General features: G+C 38.7%; 1 protein-coding gene across 1 annotated transcript in view; it reads right to left on the reverse strand.

Annotated features, from left to right (window-relative positions):
• LOC136341585 (leukotriene A-4 hydrolase) overlaps positions 1-12336 on the reverse strand; it is a 289106-nt gene extending 276770 nt beyond the window's left edge. Inside the window, exon 1 of the mRNA XM_066286717.1 lies at positions 12249-12336. Coding sequence (XP_066142814.1) covers positions 12249-12331 — 83 coding nt within the window. The 5' untranslated portion in view covers positions 12332-12336. The remainder of the gene's footprint in view (positions 1-12248) is intronic.
• Positions 12337-12661: the final 325 nt, after the last annotated feature.

The following is a 12661-nucleotide window of genomic DNA, read 5'->3' on the forward strand; positions in this document are numbered from 1 at the left end:
CATCACGTACAAGAATCGAGATGAGATAAAAACCTACAAGCGAGAGGTTTAACTTATCTCACCATCGAAATTAAGGATATGAAAGCGCAGGAAAAGTTCAAATGTCTTTTGATGAAGTCCTCTTCGGAATCATAGATAGGCAGGCTCAAATGCCCCGCCTAAATTCGTTAAAAATTTAGGAAATATTTTCCATGAAATGCTGGAACGCATCAAGTACGGTTTCTAGTTATGTATTTTTTGACGTATATACAGGATTACCCGTGCAGTAGACAAGTATACTATTTTCATTTTCGTAAAGTACATTTATCTACTACATGGGTAAGCCTGTAGACATGTGTGTTGCGTCAAAAGATGCGCAATTAAAAGTAATATTTGAGGTGTTCCAGTATTTTCATGAAAAATATTTCCTTCAATTTTTAACGGATTTATGCGAGATTTTGGTCCTCTTTGTATATTATCTTGAAGTTAGCATATTCTAGCATCTAGAAATTCTCAATTTGAATAAAAATGACGAAAGACGTGCGCCAAAAACAGTGGCTCATGAATTTCGACACTTCCCTCAACGTTAACAAACAGGCCCAAAACGGGGCAGAAACATCAAGCAGTCGAAAAGCGATTTCCCTGGAAAATAAAAACTCTTTGTATGTGTCCAAAATGATAGAATCGTGGATAGAATGCGACAACTTAAGTCTGGCAATGAAACGCAAATCCATATAAAACCAGTAATCAGGACCATTGTCGACTCTAGATCACTAACGGCTTCAGCACTTGTTGCAATAAAATATTTTTAACAAGATAATCGCCCACCTCCATTAGAAATTAATTCAGTTTTTTCTTAAATATTTGTGTGTGTGGACGTTATCGCTCCCCGTGATTGGAGGCCGCAATCTGTTGAAAAGTTTTGAATCTGCAGTGGAACGCTCAGCGACATTGATCCTTTTTTCTAAATCTGAAAATCCAAATGTTGATTTAAAAAAAAATAGAAGAATTTTATTGGTCCAAAAACTACCACAGAAGTCACTTGTCCTCAATTCGTGTTTCAACCACCTTCAAAAACTCGTTTGTAACAAAAACAGCTCTTGAGCAAAATGGCAATTGAACGACTTTTTGCGAATTTACAAATGGGAGTAGTGGTTTTTGATCCTCCAAATTTTCGACATCTCAGGAGCTCATGGAGCCTCCTCCGTTCCAATGCTGTCTTCCATATCTATTTCCTATGTCGTATTAATGGAAAAGTTGAGTGTGAAGCCTGTGAGGCTCTATGAGCACCTCCAGGGGCCCATAACTTCAGACCACGAGGAGCTTCGAATCAGGTATGAGCTATTTTAAAAAATAGAGGGTTAGCGTGAGAATTTTTGAATAGTTACCAGTTACTGTAATGATTTTTTTAATGATGACAAATGGTTTTACAAAATATTCGGTCTAATTGTCGCAAACTTGGCACCTAATTGGCGCCCCACATTTCCTGACAAAAAAATAACGATTTATATTCTTTCAGGATTCAGAATTTTAATTAATCATTGAAACTTTTTCCCTCCAAACTCCATGGCATTTTAATAATCCCAAAAACTGAACCCTAAACCCAAATTGCAGCTCGATATTTATGTGACACTTCTGTGGAGCAGTAAAACCCCAAGCATTCTTCCGCAATGCTCATGGTCGAAATATGTACAATACTTTGTATTTTAGCTTAAATGGGTGGCCACAAATGGCATTTTTACGACTGGCGGCCATAAAAGCAACGCAATTCCATATTGGTAACTAATTGATGTTGAACTGCATTCCGACATGTGTAAGTTATTAAGTAGTAGCGAGGAGGAACTACGAAAGTCCATTTATATTAAGTTGCGTTTGTGAAATGGGTGATAACTCATATTGATTGGTGCTTTTTGACACCGATTTTTGATGATGTTTTGCCTTTTTTGATGGAAATTAGGTGTATCTTAATGACTTTGATGGATGGAGTTCCTCGAAGAGCACCAGATGCAGGCAAGATTCCTAATCTCTTGCATCTAAAAACGAAGTCTATTTACTCTGAAACCTCATTGTTACGGTTTTCAAAGAAAAAAAGTGTACAAAATTACGACATAAGAAAAAACATAAATATGCCGATCACGACATTTTCAGCTGGTCGACACAGAGAACAGAGCTAGCGGTGTTCTGTGTCGTGACTATTTAGGAGAGTTTTTGAGATGTGCTTCGCCTAATAAGGCCGTTTATCGGGCCCTCGATGGATTTAAATAAATGACTTTTTGACCTTTCTTGACTGTTTTCCCTAAAGAGAAGGCTTCGTTAAATGGAACAAGATTGATCTGAATGGAATAAGGCATAAGTCCGCTTTGCCTACGCGCAATCTATTTCCGCGATTTAGTTTATTGTTTTGGTCGTCGGCCACTTTTGGTTAATAGCGCGTAGAAAGCTGAATGTTTTAGGTTTAATGAGGTCACGACAATTTACACTAAGAGGGACATCACTACGTGCAAAATATACGCAACAGGGCAGTACTGAGGATCGAGATGAAAAAAATTGTCAAATGTATCGGGTAGCTGCCGGTGAAGCAGAGGCAATATCCGCAAGTGTGTAAGGAGGAGGTCGTGCTAGAGAACGTAGAGGAGGTGATTTTTGAGGCTTATTTGATGATCAAAGAAGCCGCAAAATTTTTTTTTTTAAACTGAAAAGCGACATTTAAACGGGACAAAAAATGCTATCTTTTGACGTTTGTTTTTTTTTTAGTAGCGCCAAATGGCCGATTTCTTTCCACTGAAACAGGGGTCAAGTGACACTTCAAATTAAGGGCCTATCCAAACTACATTCAATGGTATATTGAGATTCGAAATCTATCGATTAGTTTTTGAGACAGAAGCAATAGCGAGTAACCGTTCTATCGTTGAGAATTTGGGTCAAATTCGATTCCATTTCCACGAGAAATATGGAGGTGACCCTTTATCTTCTTCCTCGATGTTTTCACCACTATCCAATTTATTTCATACAGCTGGTTTACGAGAGGACAGGATTCACATGTTTTTTTTCGCTCTTCCTCTCCAAGCTGCAAAATATTCTCTCATTGCTCTGAGCCTGTCAATTTCTCCCTTCTTCCCGTTTCCTTCTTATTGTTGGAAATAAGGGACATATATTTGGAGTGCTTTTACGTTATTACGAATCAACGGGAGTGCGCGTGCTTTCGCTCATATTATTCTTCAGTGTTCGTCCCCTTTCGGCCCTCCAATGTCGAAACTGCAACCATTCGGCGTTCCAAAATTTCCAAAACCTCAATCAACGCTCCTCAACAAGATGTTTTTCTCTAATTGTCTAATCGAATAAAATCCTTTTATAGGAGCTTTCAATGGTGCCTCAAATAAAACACTTCGATAGCCTTCTGGCGCTCGGATGTTCGTTTTCCATTACCTAAAAATACGGCGTGCTCGCCCATGGGAAATAAAAATGAGAGGTCGGATCCATTCGTCCAAACCTGATTGTTAAGCAGATCTCTTATTTCATTAAACGCTTTGATTAGAGCTTTTGCATGTTTACCAGACCATGCATGGAATCTGAATCAACTGCAGATCAATGACTCCACTCCTTTCAGTCTGATGCATATTTTTTGCCGGCAGCAGAAAAAACAGGAACGAGGTACGATTTTACTTCCTGCTGCTTAAAATTGTATGCAAACAAACCGGCAAGGAAACAAATAGCAAGGCAAAACCCCCGAATTAACGTAATTTAAGCAGTCACTTAAATCAAGGCGACTTTACCGCAGATAGGGGTGACTTGCATTCTGTCTGTTTTCCAATTTCCCCGTGCACTTGTTCCTCCTCGCTTTAGAACAAAAATGGAACAATAAAATTGGAGGCAGCTTTCCAGTTTAGCTCCTGCCACGTATCGATATCGTTTCTTTTATTGGCGAAAGCATTTCATTCGATACACACACGTTTTCATTATTTCTAGCAGGAAAGCTCCCGGGCAGGCTGCATTAAAAAAGCAGAATTCCTCAGTTTAAAGTTCCAAGTTAGCGAACAAAACAATTGGGTTTTATAGTGACCCGGAAAACGTCAGTATTTTAAAGGAAGTGGACCGTAAGACCCCAGACGATATCACGGTTGACGTAGATAGAATCCAATTGACTGTGATATGTTTTTAGATGTACCTTCGCTGAAAATGTTTTGGGGGGGCTCCTCGTCTACGAAAACTGAAGAAAACGCTAAGAGTTTTTGCACGTACTTCATCCAACTAACGAACAACCTCAAATTTAACGCGGACGATGTAACAACTCTATCGAACCGCCTTGAATTAAGATATCGTAAAAACGAACTGCTTTATCGCAGTTTCAGGAAAACCATTTTCAGTAGATACCCAAATATCTAGTGTGATCGCCACAACACGGACTTTTTTTATTTTGTGTGCCAAAGGGCATCAGATTAACAATTTCAAGCTTCAAAATAGTTCACATGTCGGCGACCCGGAAAATTCCCAAAGGGTCCTTGAACTCGAACCCTAGAAGGTACGATGCAGTGAAGGTTTACTTTTTGTCGTGAAACCTCTGAGGAATCCCGCAAAAATCACAACGGACTCTCACCTGTCCGGCCGAATTTCCACCTCTATCCACCATTGCTGTTTGCATATTTTAACCGTGTATTTCTTCAAGTGTGCACACTTGGTGCGCACCCTAAATGTATTCTCAGCAGGGCACATTCCAGGCCAAAACCTTAATTCTGAATTTGACCCCACTCAAGGCGAAGGCGGCTCTCTTTAAATCCGCTCTCAGCTATGCATGGAGCGCGTAACTCAGCACTCTCCTACATAGCAACATCCCATCTCGAAACCAGGTTATCATTAATCGAGTCCCTTGCGACAACCTCTGGTCGGAATACACGAGTATGTGCCTTTAGATTTAAGTCAATAACTACATCGACTTGCAAATGGCTCTGAAATTTGGAAGTTTGATTTCCGTGCGGCTCCCACCTGACTTCATTTAAATTTACAACAACTTCTCGGGAACGGTGAATGTTTGCCGTCTCATTTTTAATTTTTTTTTTCTCGTTTTCATCGCATCGTGTCAATTTAGTGTAATTATTTCTCGCCGCCAGTGGCGTAGCCCGGCTCTGGAAGAAGGATTTAAGGCCTTAGGTAGGTCGAGGCTGGCGCCGTCCCTGTTTAAGTTTATGAACACCGTGTAAGATGTTCGCCACATCTTATGCAAATAAACAGCGAAACGCCCCATGTTTAATGTATAACCTATTATGTCGAGTTTCGCGGTTTGTTTATGGTTTAGCTAACGACATTAGCATAGTCTGCTATCATCCTTCCTCATCGATAATTATCGAACTCGCTTAGTGCACACTTGCCAATTAAGCGGCTTTCTTAGTTTTCAGCTTATTCTATTTTCTCTATTAATTGCCCAGTCAGGAAGCGTTTATTTGAATTTAATTAATGACTCTGTATCGCAACTGTGGACGATACTATTCAGGGGCACCGAGGTCAATTAAGGTTCAACTCAAGATTACGCAGAGAAGCATCGGTCAAAGGCGGAACATCCTGCAAAAGAACAATAATATTCCGTTTGCAACTATTGATGTTTCAATCATTAGAGAGTAAACATCAGGGACTTCTATGATTCCGATTTTTGCGCTAATTTGGGGCTCCTTTGTCACTTATTTTGTGCACTTTTCGTTACGAGTTAACGCAGTTTTTTAGCCTTTTCAATTATTTCCTCAGTTACTTTTAGCTATTTTCTTTGTGGCATCGCCGCTGTAGAAAGGTTTAGGTCGATCCTGTGTTACTGCATAATCATTTTGCATATTTATTTAGAGCGCTCGTGTTTTACGTTTACGGCAATGTAACTTAAGGTCAAAATTCCATGGATATTTTGGCAGTTTCATACGGCCTAATATAGAAACAGTGTATTTAGATATTTTTCTGCAAGTGCGTGATTTTGCGAAAATGGGTAGAGCCAGGTATAGGGGACTCTAATGATATTCTGCAGATAAGTAAATTCGGCGTCTAATAGCATCACAACATAACGGGTGGTGTCCCATTTCAGTTAAAGAAGTTACTAACAGTTAAAAGTAGTACAAATTTAGAGCAACTTTTACAACACCCTGTACAATTTCCAGTACAAAATTTGGTCCATTGTTGGCTTCCTCAAAAAAATTTGTTTTAAACACTTGAATATGGCATGGAAAATTGCATGTTGAATTTTGACAAAAACTGAATTATTTTAAAAACCGCTGGAGTTAAATACCACAAGCCTCATTCAGATCTAATTTTTTTTTAATAATTGAATTCGAAAATGTTATAATATACAGGAAACCTGTTAAAAAAATGCAACTTTGAAGAAATGCGAGTATTTGGGACACTTTGTATATTTCGAAAATAATTTTAAAATGGAGCCCCAGTTGGTCTGCACAAATCCCAAAAAAGGAACAGTTAAAAAATCCCTTGGATTTGTCATGAAATTTCTTGACGTTACTGGTGGCTAGAGACACTATAGTCAGGCGAAAGTACTTCACTATAAGAATGTGAAAGTTTTCTTCTGGAAAAATTGTGATTAGAGGAATAAATCATACTTCCCTCGCTGACGCACTAAGGGCGGCACCAAAATGCACTTGGGAAGCCAAGTTGTACTTTTTGTCCTGGATGTGTATTTCCAATTTTTCATGGCAAAAATGCGCATTTTTCCATCACCACTGAAGCGCAAACCATTTTTCACGCACAAAACACGCCTCTGGTTTTGAAGCCCATGAATACCAACGTATCGTCATAAAACTGAAACTCGGAACTACTCGGACATTCGCGAAAGCAGTGGCGTAACACATGCCTTTAGGTAGAAATTTTCAAAATATTGATACGTAATGTCAGAAGAGCATTAAAAATGATCGATTGGACTCTAGGACTACTCGCATGAACGCAATTGGGGATGAAAAAGTATGAGTGCACGTAGTGCACTCGTGCTTTTCGCTGCTTCAGATTGCAGGAATGCGCAGTGGTCTAAATTATCTAGAATTTTCGATGCACGAGTTATATTCGCAGGAGAATTTCATGAATCAAGTGCTACGTTTTTGTAACACCTTCGTAGCATTTTTACTTCCAATACGTCGACGAAAATTTTATAGCGATAGGATTTTATTGGAATAAAATTTCTGATTTAATTTTTAATTTAATTACCGTGGAAATTGTAGTTCGTCTAATTGACGGAAGTGCACTGTATAATCTAATATTAAAAGCGACGGTCTATATACATATAGTTTAAAGTTTAAAAAAATTACGTCAATTACGTTTTAGAAAACGGAAACTATAGTTGAAGACTTGCTTACATCCTTGATAATGGTTAGGCCCCCATTATGGGACTCTGGGTTATCGATAAAAGAACATTCGAAGTCTGTTACTCGGGCACTATAAATTTACATCATCCAACCAATTTCCTATACAATACATAGCGAAAAAATGAAGAAACTCCGGGGAAACTTATGTCAGAGTCAAGATGGAGCACATGCACTCTAAGTGATTCGGCTGCTAGGAGAAGGAAAAACTGATAGATTTGGGACCAAATATGACACCATTACTTACAAACCCACAACATACAAAGTTATGAGTAATATAAGATGTGATATATACATAATTACATAATATGTAAATAGACAATATATATATAGGGTAATGTCTTACTCTCGTGTCAACAACTACTTCTGCGTGGACTTTATTCTCTTTAACAGGTGACTAAGGAACGTTTCTTCAATGTGCACTTAGGAAGCGACAGCTGTTAGGTAACAACTAACTGGCAGATGAAGCGTTTTTCAATGCGAAATTAAGCTTAACCAACGGTTGAAGTAAAGACAGCTATATGAAAAATCAGTTTAGCAAGACAAGAAGTAACAGGCACTTAGATGTAGAAAATAAATCTAACAAACCGCTACTGCCAGAAAGTCACCTCAATCGTCTGTACATAAAGATGAAGACAAAATCTTTGAACCTTTAAAAAAATTCACACTTCCTTAACATCACGTTCAGAAAATTCCAATATAAATCCGATAGCTTTGCGACTATCCGAAAAATTCAATGAAATACCGCAACGGGAAAGAACTACATATCTTTAAAGATAAAATTGCTGCAATAGACTTCTGAGGGTGCAAAAGAATTTTTAAATAAATAGAGAATATGGTGATTATTAACGTAATTTTTATTCTTTAATTTGTTTATGTTTTTTTCACTATATTCATACGAAACCACATAGTTGCGTCGTTGGTAAAATAAGAGGGTAAACTCAGATTTCTAAGTGTAGCTATTATTCCAGAAAATTAGCTGTTCCCTCTTTTTCGGTTTGTTTATCTAAAATGTTTACAGATAACTATATGTTTTGTTTAGACACAATTTAGACATTTTGTAAACATAAGCAAGTTTTTACACAGAACAGCACTTCTTTAGATTAATTTTCTATGATGGGTTCACGAAAAAATTCGCCACGTTATCGCCAAAATCCCGAAAGCCTTCTCTACCATACTGCGTGCTCTCGATAACGTGAAAAGGATCGTAATCATAACATTCCCCCGAATTCTCTGTGGACCAAAGCCGAAGTTAAAGTCTCTAAGAGTGGCTTAAATTGGCAATTTTCCATATACAATTGTCAATATAAGGGCGCTTCAAGTTCGACTTCGGCCTATGGAGAATATGGGGAAATTAAGAAAAAGTTCAGAAACTAGTTACCAACTTATCTATAATTGAAAATTGAATAGAAATGCTTCATCAGCACAAATGAAATAGATTAATAGGTCTCCCGATGAAGTTGGAGCTTCCAGGAAAACGATTTTTTTCCTGGTAACCTGCAACTATTTTTTTCGAGCTTTTCCATTTGGTGTTAGTATTGATTTTTGTTAAGACATCCCCATATGAGATTAAAAGTTTTTATCACTAATACTAGATCCATTGTTGTGGGCAGCACGAAATGCATAGCTAATTCAATTCATGTCATCTCCACTAACCAGCTATCTAACTAAAAGTTACGGAGGTAAGTAGGTTCGCTGTAAACTTAACTGTAATGTAGTAGCTAGCGTTTCCCCAAAAATAAATTTGTTCTTTCAAACAATACAGGGTTATTTAACGTCGCTGCTCCCCATTGAGATCTCGAAAAAAAATCGATTACACTGTAGTAACTTTGCGGATTTTGACCTTTTCAATAAAATTCAGCATTAAAATAAAAAATTAATTCTAAAATTATTGTCCCCTTATTATTATAAGTGTTTTTAGGATCGATTACCGCCAGCTTTGCCGGCATACTATATAGCTGATCTGCATTAAAATGTGTAAAAATCCAAACTTAGGAAAATCAAGCTGAGGATGGTCATAAAAACCTGAAACGTCGTGTTAAAAATCCCATGGCTCTGTCGTGTAGAGGACGAAACTGTCTAATGAATTAATTACTACAGATTGGACACAAAACGACGCATCAGATCAGTTTAAGGCCACAATAGAGCTCAGGTCGCAACAGAGGCCCTTACCAACTCACCTAATTCACCGTATATCACTCATAGGCTCGGGAGGGACTTCATCTATCATATAGGGTTAGCTCTTACCCCTGGATTTACATTTTAGGTGCCATTTACCAAACACCCCATCCGGGCAGTAAAATTGCAGAATTTTGGAGCCATTTATAAGCCTCCATTACGGCAACAGTAACAGGCGCCATTCCATTGTGGCTGCACGACCATAATTATTTTAGGAGCTTTGATTACAATCGCCCCGTCTGATACCGATACGGCAATTCAGATCTCGACAAAGCTATAGACGTTACAATTACAACTAATTTATTACCTGGGGCATTACATTTACAATCTAAACAACCGGAGAAACAAACAATAATTTCGCAATTTTGTGCCTTATCCGCGTTACATCTACGGCTCACGAATAATGGCGATCGTGACTGACACCCGGTATAGTGTTTATGTTTCGAAGAAGAGGAATCGACTGGAATCGAGGAAAAATTATGGTTTCTGCCTCGTTGATGTTGAATAAGATTCTCTTGAGCCTCGAACATGGTTTGCATGATAATGCTATTCGATTGATGCATGACAAAGCCATTTGGAGGCTCTATTATTAGGGTTGTGCATAACACCAACTAACAGGCATGATCTTGATCAAAAAATGAACCCGTTTATCTAGGCTATGAGGAAATATATAGGCTATTATGTCTAATAATATTATGGTCATAGAGGGAATGATTAATGGGCCCATAATGTTAGTACATGGCACATGGAGCTGAATGGCATATTATTCTATTTCGATAGCGGAATAATATCTATTAATATCGATAATCATTAATCACCAAATCATATCCTCCATTTCGGACAGGATGGATGGATTTACCCAGTTATTGCTTATTAGTTAACAATTAGGCCATCGCAAATTGCCTATTTAGGATTGAAGCCAAACAATGTATTGGGCCGTCGTAATTAACCGATTGTTAAAATGTTAATAGTACTGGAACAACAGAATTTGTTTGGCACCATAAAACCGCGCTATTAGAGCAGTTAGAGGGGCCAGGACCGTGACGTAGGAAATTTAATAGTCAAATTGTCCAAAATAACACCCATTTAGGCCCATTTAGATGTTAACAGCAACGCCCAAGGCTCGATTTCTTCGCTTTGAACTGCCGGTTTAATTATTGACGGCCAGCATCCGCTTCCTGCCCTCGTTTGTTCGCTTTTTTTCGAAGGAACAAACAAATTTTCAATATATTCCAGACAACTTTGGAAAATAAAAATGCTCGGGCCTCTGCCCATATCTATTTCCCCGGCTTTAGAATTACAAAAATAACTGAACAAATATCTGAAATATGGAAAATTCAATTCGTCTTGTATAGTGTTTTCTCAGATAACATAAAATCTCCGACTGGAAAATATATCTCGCCTTTGAAAGGAAGATATAAATCTATTGATAAAGCATTCGGTTGGCATGAAGAAATGCATCAAGCCGCACATCTTGAGGCTTAAGTACGTGAAATATTATGCCTCCTGAAGAAATCGAAATATCTGCGGTAGAACAGTCGGAGCTTTAATAATGGCGAAGCTCCATTAAACCACGAACAATTTTCCGGGAAAGCCGTATCAGCTTTTCGAGGGAAAACTAAACAAGTTGACCGAACGATTCAGCGAATTTATAATATCCAATAATATCCCCTATTTAAGCAAATACTCGAAATTTATCGCGAAATAGTTACAGTTGTACGAGCACCCTTCATTTCATGCGAATGCTAAACTATTCAGCTACGAGCAGCGATATAATCAGCTCAGCTATACGGTTTAAGCTGCCGCCATCATGATAGTAAACCTTGATATTCTGCAGAGTACCGCCCATATTTATCCCTTTTTACTCCCTCATAAAACTTTGAGAGTAATTAAAACCTCCTAGATTCGCTCTAAGCATTTTGAGGGCATGTTTAACGATTTGCGTGTATGAGAGAGTTTTAATTTCACTTTATGGATAGCTCCGATTCCGGCTCATGGGACCAGATTATGCTACATCAAGATACGAGAGGCTTATGCAAAACGGTGCGTCATAAAGTAAGCTCCGCCGGGTCCAAAACACAATAAAACTATTAACCGAAAATCGTAAAGTCTGTGTAATTTTACAAATGAAAGATAAATACCGAAGGCGAACGGATGAAGCTACTAAAACCTTGATAATGATATTGCCAACACGAGCAGTGATAAAAGCAAATGTCATGTGTGGTATTCAGAATGGGTGCGTGTTGAGGAGCAGAAACGACGAGTCAACTGTGGAAATGTATCATTCTCAGAATCGAAAGTTCGAAGAAAATTGTTTAAAGCTGAGAGGGAATGGAATTACTTCACCATAAAATAACAAACTAACAACCTCTAATCGCTATTTTTGCGCGAAGGGCGTAAAACCCGACTTTTACGCCCGCAGCTGAAAGTTGTTGGATAATCTGACGAGGGCGTGGAAGGGTTTTACGCCAAAGGCGCAAACAGCATTTTTTGCACCACAGGGACGATTAAGCCATCACGAAATTACATTATTTTTTTGCGCCAAGGACGTAAAACTCAACTTTTACGCCTGCAGCTGAAAGCTGTTGCTCGCGTTGAGCGAGGACAACAATCCGAAGAAGGCGTAAAATGTTTTTCTGCTCCTATACCAGTAAATTGCAAGTAACCTTAGAATGACCTGTAGCAGTAAATCAGCAATAACAGACAAGTGTTATGTAATTAACCTTCATAGAGTTACGTAATGGTGGTACTTACCAGCGTTCAGGTGATACTTGCCGATGTGTTAGGATTTCCGTGACCACCGCGTCAGGATTTGGGAATGCGAGGGCATCAAACATCGTCTCTGAAAAATGGCAGAATTGAGGTTTCAATGAGTTTATGATGTGTGCACGCAACTCGAGAGTAAGGCCTCTTGCTCCTCGCAGCAAAATTACTTTGCGGCCGTCCATTCGGCTCCCTCGAAAACTTGCCTTGCGCTTAGGACATGCCCACTATTCCTGGAATATAATATGTGTATTATTGTACCGTGGGGACGACTAAAGCATCATGGAACTTCATTGCTTTGTATATTTTTTCTCCAAACTTTAAATATCATCTTCGTTGACTCTCGTCGCGTTTGCGTGGCAGCAACGCCCCGTATACAAGCAGGGGCTAATGGAGCGGTGTCC

The sequence above is a fragment of the Euwallacea fornicatus genome, chromosome 10, assembly GCF_040115645.1.
Source record: "Euwallacea fornicatus isolate EFF26 chromosome 10, ASM4011564v1, whole genome shotgun sequence".
Taxonomy (NCBI): domain Eukaryota; kingdom Metazoa; phylum Arthropoda; class Insecta; order Coleoptera; family Curculionidae; genus Euwallacea; species Euwallacea fornicatus.